Source organism: Palaemon carinicauda, unplaced genomic scaffold (genome assembly GCF_036898095.1).
Source record: "Palaemon carinicauda isolate YSFRI2023 unplaced genomic scaffold, ASM3689809v2 scaffold31, whole genome shotgun sequence".
Taxonomy (NCBI): domain Eukaryota; kingdom Metazoa; phylum Arthropoda; class Malacostraca; order Decapoda; family Palaemonidae; genus Palaemon; species Palaemon carinicauda.
In genome coordinates, this window is record NW_027170768.1 from 496,701 (window position 1) to 520,847 (window position 24,147).

The 24,147-nt window shown below is 41.9% G+C and overlaps 1 protein-coding gene across 1 annotated transcript in view; it reads left to right on the plus strand.

Moving 5' to 3' along the window:
* Positions 1-19,356, plus strand: part of LOC137636484 (uncharacterized) — a 30,724-nt gene extending 11,368 nt beyond the window's left edge. The window contains exons 3-5 of the mRNA XM_068368907.1: positions 511-603; positions 3,789-3,986; positions 18,346-19,356. Of these exons, the coding sequence (XP_068225008.1) occupies positions 18,352-19,356 (1,005 nt within the window). The 5' untranslated portion in view covers positions 511-603; positions 3,789-3,986; positions 18,346-18,351. The remainder of the gene's footprint in view (positions 1-510; positions 604-3,788; positions 3,987-18,345) is intronic.
* Positions 19,357-24,147: the final 4,791 nt, after the last annotated feature.

The window sequence follows — 24,147 nt, forward strand, 5'->3', positions numbered from 1 at the left end:
AGTGCAGTAGTTAACCCCTTGAGCAAAGAAGAATTGTTTAGTAATCTCTGTGTTGTCAGGTGTATGAGGACAGAGGAGAATCTGTAGAGAATAGGCCAGACTATTCAGCGTATGTGTAGGCAAAAGGGAAAGAACCGTAACCAGAGAGAAAGATCCAATGTACTACTGTCTGGCCAGTCAAAGGACCCCCATAACTCTCTAGCGGTAGTATTTCAACGGGCGGCTGGTACCCTGGCCAACCTACTACCTATGACCCCGTTAAAAGTTGAAATGACCGTACTAGCTTTGCGGAAGTCACGCTCCCATGAAGAATTCGTGTTTGTATGGTTAGGAAAAGTACAAAAATGCTTAAAATTTGTGATGCTTTTTGGTTTTATTTTTACCTAATTATGGTCAATGCACTCAGCATTTCTTCTCTACTTTATCAATCTTAAAGATACAAATACAAACATATCCTTAGCAAAGATGCTTCTCTCTCTAATGTTGTTACTACATTTTTGTTTTCCACAGAATTTACACCGGAAAAAGTGTCCTTCCAATGAAATCTTGAACCGGTTCCCCCTCTTCAACTGGGAGCAGATTAAGACAGATTTTCATCTTTATGTGAGTTTCACTTTGTATACTTTTTTGTAGATAAATTAGAAGGTATTGAAATAATGAAAGAATATTGTTATCTGAGTCTTAGTTTTAAGGTATTTTGGTAATCTGAGGCTGAGTTTTAAGGTATTTTGGTAATCTGAGGCTGAGTTTTAAGGTATTTTGGTAATCTGAGGCTGAGTTTTAAGGTATTTTGGTAATCTGAGGCTGAGTTTTAAGGTATTTTGGTAATCTGAGGCTGAGTTTTAAGGTATTTTGGTAATCTGAGGCTGAGTTTTAAGGTATTTTGGTAATCTGAGGCTGAGTTTTAAGGTATTTTGGTAATCTGAGGCTGAGTTTTAAGGTATTTTGGTAATCTGAGGCTGAGTTTTAAGGTATTTTGGTAATCTGAGGCTGAGTTTTAAGGTATTTTGGTAATCTGAGGCTGAGTTTTAAGGTATTTTGGTAATCTGAGGCTGAGTTTTAAGGTATATTGGGGGCAAATTGAAGAAATATTTACAGAAAATCCTCGGCTTGCAAACTTAATAGGTTCCGAGAAGCTACAAGAAGAAGGCCAAGGTTTGGGTGAATGGATGGAGTGAAGGAAGCTCTGGGTGATAGGAGGATAGATGTGAGAGAGGCAAGAGAGCGTGCTAGAAATAGGGATGAATGGCGAGCGATTGTGATGCAGTTCCGGTAGGCCCTGCTGCTTCCTCCGGTGCCTTAGATGACCGCGGAGGTAGCAGCAGTAGGGGATTCAGCATTATGAAGCTTCATCTGTGGTGGATAACGGGGGAGGTTGGGCTGTGGCACCCTAGCTGTACCAGCTGAACTCGGTTGAGTCCCTTGTTAGGCTGAGAGGAACGTAGAGAGTAGAGGTCCCCCCCCCTTTTTTTGGTTTCGTTTGTTGATGTCGGCTAACCCCCAAAATTGGGGGAGGTGCCTCGGTATATGTATGTATGTATGAGAAGCTGTTTGTAAGTCAAGTTTTATTGAATTTTGTTGTAGGTTAGGCATCAGCTGACCCGCATGCATACAAATACAGTTGTCCAGTTTCATATGGCAAAGGTCGTCTTGTTTACTTCATTGAATTATGATATTGTATTTCATTATGAACTTTTGATACAATATCCAAGATTTATAATATCAGTTGGATATGTGTTTGTTTCTATGAATGTAAGTTGAGGACCTTCTGGTATTGTATTTAGCCTTTGCTCTTTTCTATTTGCATGGTAAAAGTAACGTATATTTGTTACTTGTATTAGTAGCTCCTTACGTAACTTTTTTTTATTACTTAACTAGTTTGTATCTGTCCACATCTTTTATTTCAACTTTGTTCCAACACGGAAACTTACCTCGAACTACTTTCTTAGGAGTTACCTGGAATCTCCTCTCATCCGACCAGAGTTTTGTGTAGTTTACCCTACTTCCGTTTTCTGTGAGGTCTAACCTCAGGTGGTAGGATACGTGCCCTGAGGCTAGGCCCGTGTCAGGCAGCCTGCTAGCTTGGGTCTCGGTCCTCAGTAAGTTCTCTGGTCGCGGCGCGATATCATCTCGACGCTCTCCTTATCTCAGTGCGACTCTTTATGTCCCAGACTCCTTTGTGTCCCGCGTGGTATCCCTGAGCTATCCCTTTGTGTCCCCGTGTGGTTACCTTATCCTTCCCTTGTGTTCTCACGTGTTATCCTTGTCCTTATTTCATATGTAATAAATAAACTTATTTTGAATGTACTTTTTTAATTAATCATGGCAACAAGATACTTTTTTTTTCTTTTTTTCTGTCAGCTGATTAGCCAACACTTTGAATGTAAATTGATTAAATTCTTAGTGGCCATTACAGATTCGTAAAGTCGTCATTATTATTATTTTGGAAAAGCAGGATGCTCTAAACTCAGGGACTCCAACGGGGAAAACATCCCAGTACGGAAAGGAAACGAGGAAAAATAGAATATTTTAAGAACAGTAATACATACATATGTATACCAAGGCACTTCCCCCAATTTTGGGGGGTAGCCGACATCAACAAATGAAACAAAAACAAAAAAGGGGACCTCTACTCTCTACGCTCCTCCCAGCCTAACAAGGGACTCAACCGAGTTCAGCTGGTACTGCTAGGGTGCCACAGCCCACCCTCCCCCGTTATCCACCATAGATGAAGCTTCATAATGCTGAATCCCCTACTGCTGCTACCTCCGCGGTCATCTAAGGCATCGGAGGAAGCAGCAGCATGGACGGGACGAGGGGGCTAGGAACCCCCTCTCCTGTATCTACATCCTGTGAGACATCGACAAAGAACAGTAATAACTTTAGATTAAATATTTCTTATACAGTATAAACAATAAAAACTTTATTCTATCTAATTTCTCTTCCTCTTGTTTTGTTAATGTGCCCGAGTGTACCCTCAATCAAGAGAACTCTAACCCAAGACAGCGGAAGACAATGGTACAGAGGCTATGGCACTACCTGAGACTAGAGAACAGTGGTTTTGATTTTGGATAGCCCTTCTCTTAGAAGAGCTGCTTACCATAGCTAAATTGTCTTCTACCCTTACCAAGAGGAAAGTGGCCACTGAACTCCCTTTATATGACTTGACGGTTGCATAATTAGGAAAAGTACAAATTACTTTAGAAATTTGTGATTTTCCTAGAAAATTAGACCAATTTTAGAGCAGTTGGAAGAAAATGTGAATCGGTATACTGTGGTGCCACTGCTTGTGAAATTCAGAAGTTAAGTAAATCTTTTGAATTTTCCCCACTGGTGGGAACAACCAGCAGCGAAAACAAAAAACCAAACACGGTTAACCCTTTTACCCCCAGGCTGTTTGGAAATTTCCAACCCTTAACCCCCAGGGGTTATTTTTTTCCCCAGCACATTTTGCAGTATATTTTTTTTAAATTGCTCTACAAGCCTTAATTTTTTTCATAGAGAGGTCAGGTTGGTCTCATTCTCTTGGAAAATGCCTGAATTTTCTCAAAAAATTATCAGAAATATGAAAAAAAAAATTTTTATAGCATTTTTTTGCAAGGACGTACTGGTACGTCCATGGGGGTAAAGGGATGAGTTTTGTGAAACGTACCAGTATGTCCTTTGGGGGTAAAAGGGTTAAGATGATGTTTACGTACGTTTATTTTAATACCAGTTTAAAAATTTCAGGTGGAGCCACTGACTAGCATAGTATTTTCTTGCTAATTTAATTTAATTTTATTTTACAGGATGATTTTTTCAAGACACATTTAAAAACCTACATTAATGACGCGCACGACATCATCCGGCGAGACTTCTCCTGGAGCCGATGTTGTCTGATTCTCAGCGATCAACTGCTTGCCGAGTTGAAGGGGCGCCTGCAGACCAAAGTGCCGAAGCTTCTCGCGTTGTTGCAGCAAGTCTTTCCCAATACAGCCTTGGATAAGGTGAGTTCCATTGTAGATATTAGTCCTTGCATGTCTTGTAAAAAGCAATACAGTGCAGTACTTGTTTCTTGCATATTTTGAAAGAACTAATTAAGTTAACCCTTTTACCCCCAAAGGACGTACTGGTACGTTTCACAAAACCCATCCCTTTACCCCCATGGACGTACCGGTATGTCCTTGCAAAGAAATGCTATAAAAAAATTTTTTTTCATATTTTTGATAATTTTTTGAGAAAATTCAGGCATTTTTCAAGAGAATGAGACCAACTTGACCTCTCTCTGACAAAAATTAAGGCTGTTAGAGCAATTTAAAAAAAATATACTGCAAAATGTGCTAGGAAAAAAATAACCCCCGGGGGTTAAGGGTTGGAAATTTCCAAAGAGCCTGGGGGTAAAAGGGTTAAAAGTACAAACCCATTACTGTATATCTGAAGCTCAGTACTGTATGCTGTCTAATATCCTTTACTATATTTTCCACACTGAAAAGGACCGGTGTTTGGGATGCATTTATGAAGTACCGTATTTTCCATGTCATAAGACTCGCTTTTTTTTTTCCTTTAGTGTTATCTTAACACTTAGATAAAGTTGTATAGGGGAGTTTGACAACTCTCAAACACCTCGGTAATGACATACACACACACACGCATCTGAAGTAAAATATAAGCCTACAATCATCATTCATATGTCGTCACCCTCATAAACTAACTGCCTAAGTCATTTTCTCCACTTGTTGGGAAATAAAAAAAAACTTTCTCATTTCCTAATTCTTTATATTATTGTCTTGAGCTTCAATTCACAAATTCTTAATAGAAGAATTTGTGAATTAGGATTTGTTAATTGAAGCTCAATACAATAATATAAAGAATTAGGAAATGAGAACGTTTTTTTTATTTCCCAATATGTGGAGAAAATGACTTAGGCAGTTAGTTTATGAGGGTGACGATGTAATAAACTTACAGTATTTTTAATGTACAGTACTTTTTTAATTAATCATGGCAACACATCTACATGCTACGATGTATTACTTGTTGATGCAGTATTTGTTCCGGCGTAAATGCAAACCCTCCGCTATTTATGGGGTATAATTTTGGCGTACTTCAGAATACCCTATAAATAGCTCCAGGTTTGTTTACTAGGAAAAATACAAATTTGTTATTTTTATATTTTCTCATATTTTCTTAATTTGTAATACATACATACATATACCAAGGCACTTCCCCCAATTTTGGGGGGTAGCCGACATCAACAAATGAAACAAAAACAAAAAAGGGGACCTCTACTCTCTACGTTCCTCCCAGCCTAACAAGGGACTCAACCGAGTTCAGCTGGTACTGCTAGGGTGCCACAGCCCACCCTCCCCCGATATCCACCACAGATGAAGCTTCATAATGCTGAATCCCCTACTAATTTGTAATAAAGCAATAATATGGCGATGACTTTGTTGCATGGGTTCTGAAAAATACAGATAGTTGTTGCTGACCAGAAAATTGAAAAAACATCTCACTGCAAGTTGAGTCACAGTGTTACCAAGTTAGCTGAAAACTAACTAGACCTAGTCGCACAAACCGCAGAAAAAAATCTTCCTTTTCACAGCAGTACAGGGAGGAAAGGACCAATGCTTGAATTTCTGCGAGCATTTGCCCGCTTTAACCCTTTTACCCCCAAAGGACGTACTGGTACATTTCACAAAACTCATCCCTTTACAGTACTCCCATGGACGTACCGGTACGTCCTTGTCAAAAACTGCTATTTAAAATTTTTTTTGCATACTGTATTTTTGATAATTTTTTGAGAAAATTCAGGCATTTTCCAAGAGAATGAGACCAACCTGACCTCTCTCTGACAAAAATTAAGGCTGTTAGAGCAATTTAAAAAGAATATACTGCAAAATGTGCTTGAAAAAAAATAACCCCTTGGGGGTTAAGGGTTGGAAATTTCCAAATACCCTGGGGTAAAAGGGTTAATAGGTCGCGTCGGCAACAGTTGGCGCTGATATATTGCGCGCATGTCATCCGGTACTTGCTTACTCTAGTCAGTGTTGCCAGATGGAAATATTTCTCCAGTGTTCTTTTCAAACTATGATGGGTGTTTTTCATCAGGGTACACTATAAAAAAAAAAAATCTAGCATTGAAAAAACACACTCATTGTTTTTATATTTCCATTTAAGCTCACGATTATGTATTTCCATCCTTCTCGGGGGGGAATTTGGGATCTGGCAATCTAGTAAGGCTAACTAAAGTCCTGAAAACAATTGCAGCAATGCCGACGCCATATGTTAAACAAGAAGCCTATGTTGAATATATTGTCCCTCAAGCATAAACTATCAATTAATGGTGTATATTGAATGTATAGATCAGTGGTTCTCAAACTATCTTACCTGACGCCCCCTTTTTGCTTCCAGTAGACCCGTACGCCCCCACTCCTCTCTTTTTTTTATATATGAAATTATTCTTACATTTATTTCTTAGCATTGTACAGGAAAACAGATTTCTGTTTGTATTACATTTTGATAATGAAAGCCACTCATACAAGTAATATTACATTCCAGTAACTAAAAACGAATCATTTGGTTAAGTGAGCGAAAATGAATTTGAACATTAGCATTTTCAATATTAAACTTACCCGATAATCATGTAGCTGTCAACTCTGTTGCCCGACAGAATTCTATGGAGGGATACGCCAGCTATCACAATACTAGAAGGGGGTGTTCTTACCAGCGCCACCTGTGGCCAGGTACTCAAGTACTTCTTGTTGACACCTCCTCAATTATTCCTCTGTCGTGCTTCTGACAAGACGTTCTGGGATACGCTTATGTTCTTGGAGTATTTTCACGACTTTGGTGAAGTATTTCTCTTTGATTTCGGCTGTCGCTTTACTGGAAACTTCTATTTTAGCTTAGTTAGCTTTTGGAATTAATTTGATTATTTTTGGTGACGAAGAGAGTATGAACTCTCGTTCACCTTTCAATGGCCGACCCTTCCCTTAGACGGAAGTGTTGGTGTCTAAGAGAGTATAGACTCTCTTTCTTAATTTTGCTTAACAAAAGTTATAGATTTATTTTATATCTCTCCGCCTCTTATAGGCCTCTTCGATTAACTTCCTTTTATTATAAACTTATTAAAATTAATTTTTATATTTGTTTATATTCGACCTTCCTAATAGTAGGCGGTCTTTTCTTGGTACCGAAGTTAATTATCGTGAGCCCGTCATTTCGGTTTTACCTGTTAACATATTATGCTATTTTAAGGTCTTTGAAAGAATTTCTTTGATAGTCTCGTACTTTTTCAAAGTTGAACTAACGTTTTGTTTGTCTCGGCAGTTGTTGACGTTCAGAACGTTTCAACTTGCACTCTATCGTTACGATAGAGAAAGAATGTTCACGGTTTCACATTGCAGTAAGAGTAACCGTGTCTAGCGTTTTGTTCATTCTTTCTTAACTTAATGGTTTTGATCCTAATAAGGAACTTTTCTTTTTGGGAAATATTTCAGTTTTTTCCTTTAACAATAATATGTTTTAACGATATATATGATTGGGCTCTTCTCTCAGGTTCTAAGTCAAGAGAGAGAGAGAGAGAGAGAGATAGAGACGGAGGGAGAAAGAGGATAAACGTTTCCCTCAAGCCTGCCAGGCGTACGAGTAACGTCGTTATCGTTTTGCTCTTATCCCTAGTCTCTTTAGGGGAAGAAACTAAACGTTTCTAGAGTGATCTAGTGTTTAGTCTCTTTCCAGCCACTGAATTTTCTTTCATTAGATTTTTCTGTTACATTGTAATTCTGTTTTCGCAATTACTAACTTTTGAGAAGGATAGAATTGCGTGTTTCAGGTACAAACCACTTAAAGTTTCGAGTTCAGTGAAATAAGTGCAAACAGAAATCAAAGTGATAAGTGATTAGCGCAAAGTATGTCAGTGTTATGCGTGAGGGTACTTTTGTGCGCGCCAGTCGTCCTCCCAGTCCGGGACCTCTTGCAAGCTCCCAAGCCCAGGGGAGAAGCAATGTCGAAGGGCATAAGGGTTCGGCAGGCCTTGATCGGCGCACAGAAGTATCCTCGGTGGTTGTGGGCGTGTCTTACCGAGACCGTCACTCCCACCCGCAGACGATTGAGCCCTTATTTTGCTCGTCTGCAGAAGAGATTTAGAGGAGAAAATAAAGGCAGAGTTACGCTGGTCTCAGGTCTCAAGACCTCTTAAACGTAAAGTCCAGACCTATGCCAGACGTACGAAGTAAAGTTCAACAACCCGGATGCAGTCATTGGGTTAGCTCTGACTCTCCTCAGTCATCAGTTTGTCGGGCTGAGAGTGCGCCTACACTCCCCCCCCCCTATGCTCGCTCCGCCTGATCGCAGTACCACCTGCCAGGCGTACGATGTTGTGGACTCTACTACAGTCCATGCAAGCACAGCTTTCGGACCTGATGCGTGAGTGTCGTGCTGAGAGTGTTGCACCTCCTCCTCCTCCTGCACCGGTGGTGCACCAACCGCCTGCACCCGTTCAGCCTGTGCTGCACCCGCCTGCACCGGTGGTGCACCAACCGGCTGCACCCGTTCAGCCTGTGCTGCACCCGCCTGCACTCGCTGCACCCAGTCGCAACACCATCTGCCAGGCGTACGATGTTGTGGACTCTACTACAGTCCATGCAAGCACAGCTTTCGGACCTGTTGCGTGAGTGTCGGGCTGAGAGTGTTGCACCTCCACCTGCACCCTTTCAGCCTGTGCTCAACCCGCCTGCACTCGCTGCACCCAGTCGCAGCACCATCTGCCAGGCGTACGATGTTGTGGACTCTACTACAGTCCATGCAAGCACAGCTTTCGGACCTGTTGTGTGAGTGTCGGGCTGAGAGTGTTGCACCTCCCCTGCACCCGTTCAGCCTGTGCTCAACCCGCCTGCACTCGCTGCACCCAGTCGCAGCACCATCTGCCAGGCGTACGATGTTGAACCTCTTTCTGTGTTCGCTGTTCCCAGTGTTGTTCAGCCTCAGCCTTCTTTAAGGCAACCTTCGGTTTGGGATCAGGAGGATTACCCCACTCTTCCTCCTCCTCCCCTGGCTGCTCCACCGGTGGTGCAACTCTCGGTGGAGGTACAACCTCTTCCACCTGTGAGTCAGTCTCATCAGCTGCTGCACCGAGCTCAACCCGTGCACCCTGATCCTGCGCCTCAGACACCTCTGCTTGCGGGAACTTTACCTTGTTCTGCGCAACCTCGGTCTCTTCACGCTCCACTCATACCACAGGAACAGGAACTTTCTGCACCTTCCACTGTTGTTGTTCCAGCTCGTTCTGACTCTGCTGTTCAGCATACCTTACCTCCATTTTCAAACCATGGCAAAAATATGAATCATGAGTTATGAATGTAAGGTAAACATTATGTTGATTTTTAAACCCCATGCAAGCATGCATAAAGCACTCTAGCACTGGTCATGGAATTTCTGAGAAATGTTAAACGCCATGCACACGCTCTGCTTTCCTTACAGCAGGCTCTGCTTACAGCAGGCTCTGCTTACTACATGCTCAGCATTCAGCATGCTCTGCATTCAGCATGCTCTGCATACAACATGCTCTGCATACAGCATGCTCTGCATTCAGCATGCTCTGCATACAACATGCTCTACATACAGCATGCTCTGCATACAGCATACTCTGCATTCATCATGCTCTGCATACCTTACCGCATGCTTCTCAACATATCTTGGGTTGTTGCCAACTCACTAGACTGTCAAGCAGTTTCATAACGTTGCCTTCTAGTCTGCTGCTTTTGCACCAGTGAACCCTCACTCAGAGAACTTAGCTTTTCTAGGATAAGGTCCCTGTAGATGAGAAAGTTCTTTTCTCCCTCCTTCTGATATTCCCTTGAGGACTCTGTCATTTGGAGGGAGCCTTTAGCTGCATAACCTCTTATGGACTTTTATTTAAGCATAACATGCTTACAGGGAAGGTAATGGTTCCACTTCAGCCGCTAATCCCGTCTGTTACCACACCTGCTCCCATAGACCTTGAGCTGTGTTGCATGACATGCAGTCCAAGCTTAGTCCTTGTTAGAGGATTTTTGTTTACGGAGTCAATGTGTCACGGGGAAGACGTTCAACAACCAACAGAAGGGACTTGTTGTGACGCAGTGCGGCAACCTCAGCAACCCGTTAAGGAGTTGTCTGTACGACCCAGATAGTCTAGACAGATTCGGGTTGTCACTGTACTTCCTCGCTTGCCCATGTTTGTCAGTTTACAGACTGTGCAGCAGTATCATGATCTTGTGTCCGGCTCCGTCAGACGACTGGCTTTTAAGAGCTCCCACAAGTCGTCGCTGTCTGGAGATTTTCAAATGGACTATGGATCTGACCAAGGAACTGGGCCTCCTGGTCAATTTTGAGGAGTCTCAGCTCGTTCCATCCCAGACCATTGTTTCCTTGGGTATGGATCTTCAGAGTCGAGCTTTTCGGACTTGTCCGTCGGCCCCAAGGATCTTCCAAGCCCTAGAATGCATCCAGAGCATGCTGAGAAGGAACCGATGCTTAGTCAGGCAGGGGATGAGTCTAACAGGGACACTTTCATCGCTGGCCCTGTTCATCGAGTTAGGGAGACTCCACCTCCGCCCCCTTCAGTATCATCTAGCTGCTCACTGGATAAAGGACATGACGCTAGAGACGGGCTCAGTTCCTGTTTCCGAAGAGATGAGGTCTACTCTAACGTGGTGGAAGAACAGCATTCTTCTCAAGGAAGGTCTACCTTTGGCTGTTCAGACCCCCGACCACCGTCTCTTCTCGGACGCATCGGACACGGGCTGGGGTGCGACACTGGACGGACAGGAATGCTCGGGAACATGGAATCAGGAGCAAAGGACACTTCACATCTATTGCAAGGAGTTGTTGGCAGTTCATCTGGCCTTGATAAACTTCAAGTCCCTCCAGCTTAACAAGGTGGTGGAGGTGAACTCCGACTACACCACAGCCTTGGCTTACATCTCCAAGCAGAGAGGGACTCATTCGAGGAAGTTGTTCAAGATCGCAAGGGACCTCCTCATTTGGTCAAAGATCGAAAGCTCACGCTGGTAACGAGGCTCATTCAGGGCGATATGAATGTCATGGCAGATCGCCTCAGCCGTAAGGGTCAGGTCTTCCCCACAGAGTGGACCCTTCACAAGAATGTTTGCAGCAGACTTTGGGCCCTGTGGGGTCTGCCAACCATAGTTCTAGTCGCTACCTCGATGACCAAGAAGCTCCTCTTGTATTGTTCTCCGATTCCAGACCCAGCAGCAGTTCGCGTGGATGCCTTTCTGCTGGATTGGTCCCATCTCAACCTGTATGCATTCCCGCCGTTCAAGATTGTCAACAGGGTACTTCAGAAGTTCGCCTCTCACAAAGGGACACGGTTGACGTTGGTTGCTCCCCTCTGACCCGCGAGAGAAGGGTTCACCGAGGTACTGCAATGGCTGGTCGACGTTTCCCAGGACTCTTCCTCCTAGAGTGGACCTTCTGCGTCAACCTCACGTAAAGAAGGTACACCCAAACCTCCACGCTCTTCGTCTGACTGCCTTCAGACTATCGAAAGTCTCTCAAGAACTAGAGGCTTTTCGAAGGAGGCAGCCAGAACGATTGCCAGAGCAAGGACGACATCCACTCTCAGAGTCTATCAGTCTTAATGGGAAGTCTTCCGAAGCTGGTGCAAGGCCAATGCAGTTTTCCTCAACCAGTACCACTGTAACCCAGATTGCTGACTTCCTGTTACATCTAAGGAACGTAAAATCCCTATCAGCCCCTACGATCAAGGGTTACAGAAGTATGTTGGCAGCGGTTTTCCGCCACAGAGGCTTGGATCTTTCCTCCAACAAAGATCTACAGGACCTCCTTAGGTCTTTTGAGACCTCAAAGGAACGTCGGTTGTCCACTCCAGGCTGGAATCTAGACGTGGTCCTAAGGTTCCTAATGTCATCAGGATTTGAACCGTTCCAATCAGCCTCTTTTAAGGACCTCACATTAGAAACTCTTTTCCTCGTGTGCTTAGCAACAGGTAAAAGAGTAAGTGAGATCCACGCCTTCAGCAGGAACATAGGTTTCACATCTGAAACGGCTACATGTTCCTTGCGGCTCGGTTTTTTTTGGCTAAAACGAGCTTCCTTCCCGTCCTTGCCCTAAGTCGTTCGAGATCCCAAGCCTGTCCAACATGGTGGGGAACGAACTAGAGAGAGTACTTTGCCCTGTTAGAGCTCTTAAGTACTATTTAAGAAGGTCAAAACCATTACGAGGACAATCAGAAGCCTTATGGTGTGCTATCAAGAAGCCTTCTCTACCAATGTCTAAGAACTCAGTTTCTTACTACATCAGGCTTCTGATTAGAGAAGCAAATTCTCATCTGAAGGAAGAAGACCTTGCTTTGCTGAAGGTAAGGACACATGAAGTGAGAGCTGTGGCTACTTCAGTGGCCTTCAAACAGAACCGTTCTCTGCAGAGTGTTATGGATGCAACCTATTGGAGAAGCAAGTCAGTGTTCGCATCATTCTATCTCAAAGATGTCCAGTCTCTTTACGAGTACTGCTACACCCTGGGTCCATTCGTAGCAACGAATGCAGTAGTAGGCGAGGGCTCAGCCACTACATTCCCATAATTCCATAACTTTTTAACCTTTCTCTTGAATACTTTTTATGGGTTGTTCGGTCGGCTAAGAAGCCTTCCACATCCTTGTTGATTTGGCGGGTGGTCAATTCTTTCTTGAGAAGCGCCGAGGTTAAAGGTTGTGATGAGGTCCTTTAGTATGGGTTGCAGCCCTGTATACTTTAGCACCTTTGGGTTGATTCAGCCTCCAAGAGGAACGCTGCGCTCAGTAAGGAAGACGAACTTAAAAAAGAGACAGAGTAACGGTTCAATTCGACTTCCTTACCAGGTACTTATTATTTCATTGTTATTTGAGATAACTGTTATATGAAATATGGGATACTTAGCTATCCTTTAATCTTGTACACTGGTTTTCACCCACCCCCCTGGGTGTGAATCAGCTACATGATTATCGGGTAAGTTTAATATTGAAAAATGTTATTTTCATTAGTAAAATAAATTTTTGAATATACTTACCCGATAATCATGATTTAATTGACCCTCCCTTCCTCCCCATAGAGAACCAGTGGGACCGAGGAATAATTGAGGAGGTGTCAACAAGAAGTACTTGAGTACCTGGCCACAGGTGGCGCTGGTAAGAACACCCCCTTCTAGTATTGTGATAGCTGGCGTATCCCTCCATAGAATTCTGTCGGGCAACAGAGTTGACAGCTACATGATTATCGGGTAAGTATATTCAAAAATTTATTTTACTAATGAAAATAACATAATTGGCAAAATTGAGTTGCAATTTTAACGTGTAAAGAGAACTAGCTTAATAGAAAACGGGTTGAGTGACTGCTATAATTATACTTTGCATGTATGTAATGACAGATATTTGTTCTTTTAATGATTTTATTACTCTATTAAATAAGTAATTTCGAGCAGATGACTTCACGCCCCCCTTGTATCGTCCTCACGCCCCCCAGTTTGGGAACCACTGGTATAGATTATTATAACTTACAGTATATTTGTATTTCATCAAAGTCTGAGATTGTACATAGAAACAGGACCTAATAGAGGATAAGGCCACTTCCAGATGCCCTTATTTTACTAATGTAAGCACAAACCCGTACCTCTAGAAACAAACATCACATTAAATATGGAAAAATTAGAGTATCTTCTCTAACCATATCTCTATATGATATGAGAAAAATATGGCGGTTAACCCTTTTACCCCCAAAGGACGTACCGGTACATTTCACAAAACTCATCCTTTTACTCCTATGGACGTACCGGTACGTCCTTGCAAAAAACTGCTTTTTAAATTTTTTTTGGCATATTTTTTATAATTTTTTGAGAAACTTCAGGCATTTTCCAAGAGAATGAGACCAACCTGACCTCTCTATGACGAAAATTAAGGCTGTTAGAGCAATTTAAATAAAAATATACTGCAAAATGTTCTTGAAAAAAATAACCCCTGGGGGTTAAGGGTTGGAAATTTCCAAATAGCCTGGGGGTAAAAGGGTTAAATTTTGTATTAACTCGTCTTGTGTAAAGGAAGGGAGTCCTCAGCTCTTCTAGGAGAAGGACACTCCTAAATCAAACCTATTATTCTCTAGTCGTGGGTAGTGCCATAGCCTCTGTACCATGGTCTTCCACTGTCTTGGGTTAGAGTTCTCTTGCTTGAGGGTACACTTGGGCATACTATTCTATCTAATTTCTCTTCTTCTTGTTTTGTTAAAGTTTATATAGGATATATTTATTTGAATGATGTTACTCTTCTTAGAATATTTTATTTTTCCCTTTTTCCTTTCCTCACTGGGCTGTTTTCCCTGTTGGAGCCCCTGGGCTTATAGCATCCTGCTTTTCCAACTAGGGTTGTAGCAAGTAATAATAATAATGAGAAAGTAAATGAACAGGCAACAAACTAAATAAATTTGAAAAAAGAATATAGGTAGTCTAATGATCAACATGATTTAATACAAATATATGGAAAATCACTAGATGAATAATAATAGACCAATTATTGGGTAACTGTTATGGTAACATAATTTATGAACCCTCTGAAATACCGAATCCTGTACAGCTTTTTAGCCAGTTAGTTCAGTGTGTCGGCAATAGATGGCACTAATCGGGCACACAGGTTTTTTTTTTATAGGTAGGCTTTCCTGTCTTTCCTCTACTGTCTTTGCCTTGTGAAATTCTAGATTATTCTTTATTTGATCAATAGTTAATTTAGTTTGAAATGTGTACATGAGGAATTAAGGAAATATTGCTGGAATTTTACTTCTCCGCCGAAATTTCATCACGATCATTTGGCAACACTGCTTTTATGTGAACAAACACTTGGAAACATTGTTACTGTGGTATCAGCTAAGACTAGTTTGGTGGGTTTTTTTTAATATGAATATGTAGCAAAATATAAAAATATACCGTGCTAGACGGAAAACCACACGAAAATCGCTGACTAGGCATTGCTGCTACGATAGGTTGGGAAATACTCAATTTCTTATTTTCCAAAAATTACTTGGATGAATATAGGGTGCATCCTACCACTTGTTGTGTCTCGTGCCGCGGGAAATACGGTACCTCTTCATTTCTCAATTCCTTGGCAGGTCAGTATCCTAGTTGATGGTCAGTAGTAGAATGGCCAGGGCACCAGCCACCCATTGAGGTACTACCGCTAGAGAGTTATGGGGCCCTTTGACTGGCCAGACAGTACTACATTGAATCCTCCTCTCTGGTTACGGTTCACTTTCCCTTGCCTACACATACACCGAATAGTCTGGCCTATTCTTTACATATTCTCCTCTGTCCTCGTACACCTGACAACACTGAGATTACCAAACAATTCCCCTTCACCCTAGGGGTTAACTACTGCACTGTATTTGTTCAGTGGTTACTTTCGTCTTGTTAAAGGTAGAAGAGACTCTAGCTATGGTAAGCAGTTCTTCTAGGAGGACACTCCAAAATCAAACCATTGTTTTCTAGTCATGGGTAATGCTATAGCCTCTGCACCATGGTCTTCTACTGTCTTGGATTAGAGTTCTCTTGCTTGAGGATACACTGGGGCACACTATTCTATCTCAATTTCTCTTTCTCTTGTTTTGTTAAAGTTTTTTATAATTTATATTGAAATATTTTTTTAAATGTTGCTGTTCTTAGAATATTTAATTTTTCCTTGTTCCCATTCCTTGAGCTATTTTCCCTGTTGGGGCCCCTCGGCTTATAGCATCCTGCTTTTCCAACTAGGGTTGTAGCTTAGCAAGTAATAATAATAATGATGATAGAAGGCCATTCCCCTAGTAGAGACTCAGTTTCTATGTAGTTCAGTCCTATACAAACAGGTCAGTCGTCCAGTGCAGGAAAAAGGTCAGGGGTCTGTGGTATGGTATTGCAAATATCTACCTGTTAACGACATTACTCGTAGTTCATTTGATATTTGGATAACTGTTTGTTTCTCCTTTTATTCAAGCAGCTTATTACTTTCGTGTTTTTGTTTCAACTACGGTATCTACATTTCAATGAAAAAAACATTTCTCTGCTCTGTGTAAATGGAAGCTTTTACCATCTTTTAGAAGTCCCAAAGCGTAGGACGCTTCAAAATATCTCACTGCACGAAGTTGCTCTCGTGGATATGTGACTGTAAATTTTGATACCGAGTAGCAATTGAACATGGCAAAGATTCTCTCAGGTCTCGGGAAGGGATTTAACAGTTTCTATACATTACCTACTTTATGCCGAACGGGGAGCAGTAGAGTGTCTCAAATCTATAAACATGGGGGGGGGGTTCAAGACCCCCCCCCCATGTTTATCGGGCAGCTACCGTTGGATAAAGAAGACGTTGGCTGGGTGATTGTTCCATTGTCTTATCTGTGGTGCTCTGGTATTGTTGTACGAGTGATTTTCCCAATAGCCCCCCCCCCCCTCTCCTCGACCTCCAGCTGCACCTCTCCTACCTGGGTCCATTTCCCCTCCTCCTAAGTCTGAGTCTCCTAAGAGAGAGTAGTTTGTGGTAAGTGTTGTGTTGGAACGAATGACAATTTCTTTAAAAATTGTATTTTTCCTAACTTACCACAAACTACTCTCGGGTTACTACCCATCCTGCCTTCCTCGCTGAAACCCCTCTCGGTAGGAGTCGAGATCGGTAGTTTTCTTCAGACTGGAATGGGGTTAGTTAACCCTTTTACCCCCAAAGGACGTACTGGTATGTTTCACAAAACTCATCCCTTTACCCCCATGGACGTACCGGTACGTCCTTGCAAAAAAAATGCTATAAAATTTTATTTTTCATATTTTTGATAATTTTTTGAAAAAAATTCAGGCATTTTCCAAGAGAATGAGACCAACCTGACCTCTCTATGACAAAAATTAAGGCTGTTAGAGCAATTTAAAAAGAATATACTGCAAAATGTGCGGGGAAAAAAATAACCCCTTGGGGGTTAAGGGTTGGAAATTTCCAAAGAGCCCGGGGGTAAAAGGGTTAAGCTGTCCTGGGTATGCGTGATCCTGAGAGGTCGTCCTAGGTGCATTGTGGGTCAATAGAGGAGGTTGTACTGGAAGGGTGGTTGGCAGATTTGTGTGTGGGGGGGGGGGATTTCTGGTCGTGGGAGAGCTGAAGCCCCCAGATAACCCAAGAGAGAGTAGTTCGTGGTTTGTATGTTAGGAAAAATACAATTTTCGAAGACATTGTCATATATATTGAGACTTTTCAAGTAATCTTGCCTTGTCTCTTAATGATATGTTTTAATTCTTTTATTCTTCTATACTATCACCATTAACCATGTAATAGTGTACATGCAGTTAATTCTTGAAGTCTTCTAGTGTCCATGACCAAAATTTGCAATGATATTCCCAACAAACTTTTCTTAGTAAGTTCATTTTCATGTCAATTCTTAGTTCATCTATTTCATGTTTGTTTTTACCTTGCTACCTTCATTGTTTTATTATTTGTAAACATTTTTATTTTCTTCATTTCCTAATTTTTTTACGTACATCAATGCTTTCCTTATTGGAGCCCTGAGGAACTGGGAGGAACGTAGAGAGTATAGGTCCCCTTTTTTGTTTTTGTTACATTTGTTGATGTCGGCTACCCCCCAAAACTTGGGGAAGTGCCTTGGTATATGTATGATGTATAAAGGAAATTCTGTAATTTTATCCTTGTGCAAAAGGAATAAGAAAATGTATATAAGCTTTTAAGTATTTACAAAGAAATTTAATTCCAGTCCGCTGCATCAACAGTGTTCAAAAATTAGATCAAAATTAACTTTCATGACAAATAAAATCACAAGGAATGATGGAATTAAGTAAGTTCTAAGTTGAATATGTGTGACTTTAGGCGATTTCTATTTTACCCCCTTCAAAGTTTAAAGTTTCGAACTGTTTGCATTGTCTAACGTTAGTTAATTCTGTTATGTGACTACTTTTCAGTCGGTCTTCCTTGTAAAATATTATCCGTTTAACCCTTTTACCCCCAACGCTAATTGGAACCTTCCAACCCTTAACCCCCTGGGGGTTTTTCTTTTTCAAGCACGTTTTGCAATATATTTTTCTTAAATTGCGCTGACAGCCTTAATTTTCGTCATAGAGAGGTCAGGTTGGTCTCATTATTTTGGAAAATGCCTGAAGTTTCTCATAAAGTTATCAAAAATATGCAAAAAAATGTAAATAGCAATTTTTTGCAAGGACGTACCGGTACGTCCATGGGGGTTAAGGGATGAGTTTTGTGAAACATACCAATACGTCCATTGGAGGTAAAAGGGTTAACAGAATTCAATCATTTAGTTAAGATTGACAATGTATATGAAACACTACTCATATTATATTCAATTGCAGCTTGCTATGGATCAAGATCACTGCCGCCGCCTCCTGAGATATGGAGTGGGAGCCTATAGCGTGCTCATCAAAAGTCTACGCAACGTCGACGGAAAGGCAAAGTTCACGAGAGAGTCTGTCGAGGCGGTCGTTCGATCTTTGACGCTGAAGAGACTGCCTTCTTCGACTACCATCGACGACAGCAATGCTGCGAAGACAATTCTTTCAGAAAGTTCATCTACCCCAGATTTTCTTTGGGCTGAGAACATGAAGGGCAGAGGGCCTGCACACACTCCTCCCTCCCCCAGAGTCACTAGGTCCCGCAGTAGAAGTTCATCATTGGGATGTAGGCCGAAGACTAGTGTTGGAGTTAGTTTTCCGGATACAAGCAAAGAAGAGAGTGAATTTCCCAAAGTGGTCATTAAGCGAAACTATGTGTATGTTAGCGGAGTGGAATGGCCAAATGGAGAGAGCAAACTTGACTTGAGTGTGAAATGTGACAACGAAAGTTCCACAGTAAACAAAGCAAGGTCTGTCAGTAGTAGAAAGATGGCATTACATTCAGGAAAGGACAGACGTCTACAAAGAAAAGATAAATCGCCAACCAATTATTCTCATGGAGTTGACAAGACTTGCAAAAAGACAGATGATGATTCTCATGGAAATTTAAGGCTTCATTCTCCTGCGGAAACGAACATCGAAGATAGTTTTGGCACCTCCGATAAGTCCGTTTCTCAGCGTGTCCCCGTAGAAAACGAGTTTGAAACCAGAAATGTGCGCTCACCAATGCTGACCATCAATGGTAAAGAGTATCCGATGGCTCCTTTTGCTCCCTTTCATCCCTTGAATATACAGGGAGTACATACGGGAGACTCGGATACCAGTGAGGAATCTGAGGCTGTCGCTAATTTGAATGTTTTGAGAGAGAATGTGAGAAACTTTGACAGAGAAAAGTTTTTGCAGATCCCTGGCGCTGCTTGCAAGTCGTTTGGCGTGGCGAATAGCCTAATAATAAGAATAAAAGCTTCATAAATTAATTATAACGCTGTTACGCTTTGAATTAAACTGTGCATACAGTACTCCACTGAAAAGTATTAGTAGCATCTAGGATGTACACCATAGAAGAGGCCTTGAGGCTCGCAACCTCACTCCAAAAAGGACTTGAAAATAAACGCCTTGGAGTGAGACTAATGGTATAAGAATAAAAACATTTAAAACTAGGGTATAAAAATTTATTGAAATATCGCATTAGAACAACAACAACAATAATAATAATAATAATAATAATAATAATAATAATAATAATAATAATAAATGATCATACTCTACTCGGTGGACCACGTGGTCATCCTACGCTATAACCTCTCCTAAGCGCTCAAATATCTATATGATGTTAAAATTAATTTAAGTTCTTTTGTTGGTGATAGTCAAGGTTATGAATCTCCAAATCAGCTGTTTGATGTCCATGTTTTTACGCACTATGGCTAGTGTGTTAAAAATTTCCTCAGAGCCAGAGAAAGAGAAAGTCTACTTATCTTGCATTGGTGGACGCCATCTAGTCTAGAGCCTTTCCTCTAGAATCATTTCTTTTGGGTGGATTAAGTAATAATGGCCACGTATCGTTATTTATGTCCTTATGGAACGGAACAGTTCTCTCTCTCTCTCTCTCTCTCTCTCTCTCTCTCTCTCTCTCTCTCTCTCTTTTGTATTCGCCGTTTATCTATCTCCCTTATCTGGGAAGGAAATTTCTTTTGTTCGGGAAAGAGAAAATGGTCATTGGCCGGATATCCTGATAAGTGTATGCCGATAATGCACACACAGACACACAGTCGAAGAGTTTTTCATATTTTTTTTTCATCTTTTTGTAACTCGTGTGTGTATATACAGTATATATATAATATTTATATATATATATATATATATATATATATATATATATATATATATATATATAAGTACATATATGTATGCATATATACTATATATATAATATATATATATATAATATATATATATATAATATATATATATATATATATATATATATAACTATATATACACACATATATGTGTATGTGTTTATATATTTTTGAATATGTATTTATTTATTATGGTTAATGGAATTATGTTAGACGATTGTCCTCGAACTCTCTAAGGCTCAGGCCTTATATACAACCACCTTGAAAGAGAGGGCCTTTACTAGTTCCAAGGTACCGACTCTCAGCAAAAAGCACCCATCCTTTATTGCTGACCCCAAACATGCCTTCCCCTTTATAGACAAAGGGTTTAAGGCACGCAGGAAGAATTGGGGAATTTCTATTAAAAAAAAAAAAAAAAAAAAAAAAAAAAAAAAAAAAGCATTATCCTTGTGCAGTGACTGCTCTAGGCGGCATTTACAAATGTGTTGTAAGAAGAATTTTGGGAACCGTGTTAGACTTTTATACACGTAAGGAAATCTCCACCAATGAAAAACTTAAATTTTTTATAGAAGGTGAATGTTAAGAATAGAAGTGTGTTAATTAATATGTGAGAGATATATTTCAACGTTCTTACTGATCTTGAAATGTACATTAATTATTCATTACTTCTCGTGTAGTTTATTTTCTTGTTTCCTTTCCCCATTTGGCTATTTTTTTCTTGTTGGAGCCCTTTGGCTTATAGCATTTTCTTTTTCCAACTAGGGTTGTAGTTTGGCTAGTAATAATAAGTAGAGGGGCACTCATTATAGAGCATGCCCTCGCCACGCCACGCCACGTCAGCTCGACTAAATGATGTCAGAAATTAATGATTTTCAAAGATAATGTCCAAACGATTAACATTGTTTTCGAGAGAGAGAGAGAGAGAGAGAGAGAGAGAGAGAGAGAGAGAGAGAGAGAGAGAGAGAGAGAGAGAGAGAGAGAATTATTATTTTAGAGAATAGGAGACAAATTAAGTGTGTGGGACGACCCACTAAATACTGTCAGAAAATATTTTTCTAAATTATATCCGTATGATTAACGCCGTTGTTAGAGAGAGAGAGAGAGAGAGAGAGAGAGAGAGAGAGAGAGAGAGAGAGAGAGAGAGAGAAATAAAATTCTTATTTTAGAGAATAGGAGACAAAATAAGTGTGTGGGACGACCCACTAAATACTGTCAGAAAATATTTTTCTAAATTATATCCGTATGATTAACGCCGTTGTTAGAGAGAGAGAGAGAGAGAGAGAGAGCTCAGAACAGCAGGATTAGGCTGTCCTTAGTGGGTTTGTGACCAGGAATTGCCTCTTCTGCTGTATTGTAGATCCTCCTGGTCATCTTCTAAAAAACATTGGTTTGCTTTTCAAAATGTCAGCAGACATTACTTTTGATTTTTCACAAATATTGTTTACAGTAATCAAATCTCCTCCTAACTGCATTTCATTGATGCTGATAAGCAGCACCTTTTCACTGATATAAAAAATGTATGGCTGTTGTTTTGTCAATGCACAACACTTAATTGATTTGATCTCTTCCCTTTTTTTTTTTCTTCAGAATTGTACAAATCATGGGTGTTATATGATTGTATATTTTTCAATATTAAACTTAGCCGGTGATTATATAAGCTGCAGCTCTGCTGCCCGACAGAAAAACCTACGGTCAAAATACGCCAGCGATCGCTATGCAGGTGGGGGTGTACATCAACAGCGCCATCTGTCGTGCAGGTACTTAGTACTCCAAGTAAACAAAGAACCAATTTTCTCTCTGTCGTGCCACCGGCAAGACCTACTAAATTCGCTGTTGCTTACTGGATTGGTTTTCACAGATTTTGGTGAAGTACACATTTCTAGTTATTAGCTTTCGCTTTGCAGAGGTTATCTTCAATACATCCTTGCATTCTTTTATTGAATTTTGGATTATTTGTTGACGACTTGGATAGATTTTGAATTCCCCTTTGACTAATTCAAGATGGCTGACCCTTCTCAAGTCCCTAAATACAGAAAGTGTAGTGCTAGGGACTGTTCAAGGCATCTTCCGAAGGCCTCTATCGATCCGCACACCGTTTGTTCCAATTGTCGGGGTAAAACCTGTCAATTGGAAGATCGATGTGAGGAATGCGTTGGGCTTTCGGAATTCGATTTTCTCGAATTCCTGAAATATTCACGTAGGCTAGAGAGAGATAGAGTCAGGAGAAGTTCATCTCGCTCTGTTGATATTTCCTCTCCCCATGCCCCACAACCTATTCCTTCCCCTGTAGTGGTTGCTCCTGATCCCCCTTCTAGCACTCAACAACCTTCGATGGCAGATATGATGCGTGCCATCCAGGCTCTGGGTGAGAGAGTCGAGTCATTGGCGAGTGACCGTAACCAACTCATGGCAGACGTCATGGAGTTGAAGGGTAAGAGTGCAGTGGGTAGTGACAAAGTGAGTGGTAGTGTTGTGGAAAGTGTTAGTGTTGCGCTTGAGGGTTCGTCTGTTCGTGCCTGTCGTCCTCCCAGTCCGGGACCTCTTGCAAGCTCCCAAGCCCAGGGGAGAAGCAATGTCGTACGACCAAAGGGTTCGACAGGCTTTAATCAGCGGACAGACGTTCCCTCCGTGGTTTCGGACGTATCTTACCAAGATCGCCCCACCCACAAGAAGACGAGAGAGCCCATTTATTCCTCGTCTGCGGAAGATGTTTCTCGGAAGAAACAATGGACCAAGGTCTCACGGCCTCTTAAACGCAAGTCGGTCCCTTCCGCGCAAGTCCAACGGCCCAGTTGTAGCCACTGGGTCAGTTCGGACTCGCTGCAGTCTTCCGATGATTGCACACCTCCTAAGAGAGGCAAAGCGGTACCGCAACAGGCAGTAACACCGTCTGTTGCCGCACCTGCTACTGTAGACCCTAAGTGGTCTTTGCTGCAGACCATGCAGACGCAGTTAACGTCTTTAATGCAGGACTTTCGTGCGGAGAAGGTTGACGCTGCACCCGTTAGCCTACAACCAACCACGGTTGTGCGTCCAGTGGACGCTGAGGCTACCTTCTCCCGCACTCCAGCTGTGAGAGTCCCGCCACCCATGCGCAGTGTACCCTGCCAGCCGCATGTTGACGTTCAGCGACGCACGGAACCCTCCGTTGACGTTCGCGAGTTACAACAACAACCTAAGTTGTTTTGTTTTGACGCTGCGCGTCAACCTCCGCAACCCAGTGTGGTTACCACTACTCGCCCACAGCAGACTAGACAGTCAGGAGTAGACGCTTTGCGCCCCCGCGCTGCTATGGTTGTTGCCAGCTCACAGACTGGCCAACAGTTCCATGACGTTGCGTCCAGTGCAGTCACGCATGCACCCGTGCTGCCGGACTCAGCTGACCAGCCAATTCCTACTCCTTTGCCGTTCCTCCTCAGTATTCAGATGATGGACTCTCTGATGATGACGACGCTGCACACCTTGACGACCCGCACACGGACATCGACGAACCCAAGACCACGCCTCCCTCCTTGGACTTTAGGAAAGTTCTTGCACTGTTCAAGGAGATGTATCCTGATCAGTTTGTTTCTGCAGCCCCACGCTCTCCTCCATCTGAGTTCGCTTTAGGCACGCAGTCATCCGCGCCTGCCTTTACGAAGCTCGTCCTCGCCCGCTCGTCCAAGAGAGCTTTAAGAGTGTTGGGAGATTGGATGCAGTCCAAAAAGCACCTTGGGAAGACAGCGTTCTTGTTTCCCCCTGCGAAACTCGCTTCCAGATCGAGCGTCTGGTATGCCACGGGAGAAGTTCTCGGCTTGGGAGTTCCTGCCTCTGCCCAGGGCGACTTCTCAAGTCTAGTAGACTCTCCCCGCAGGCTAGCCATGAGACGCTCCAAGATTTGTTGGACTCCTTCAGACTTAGACCA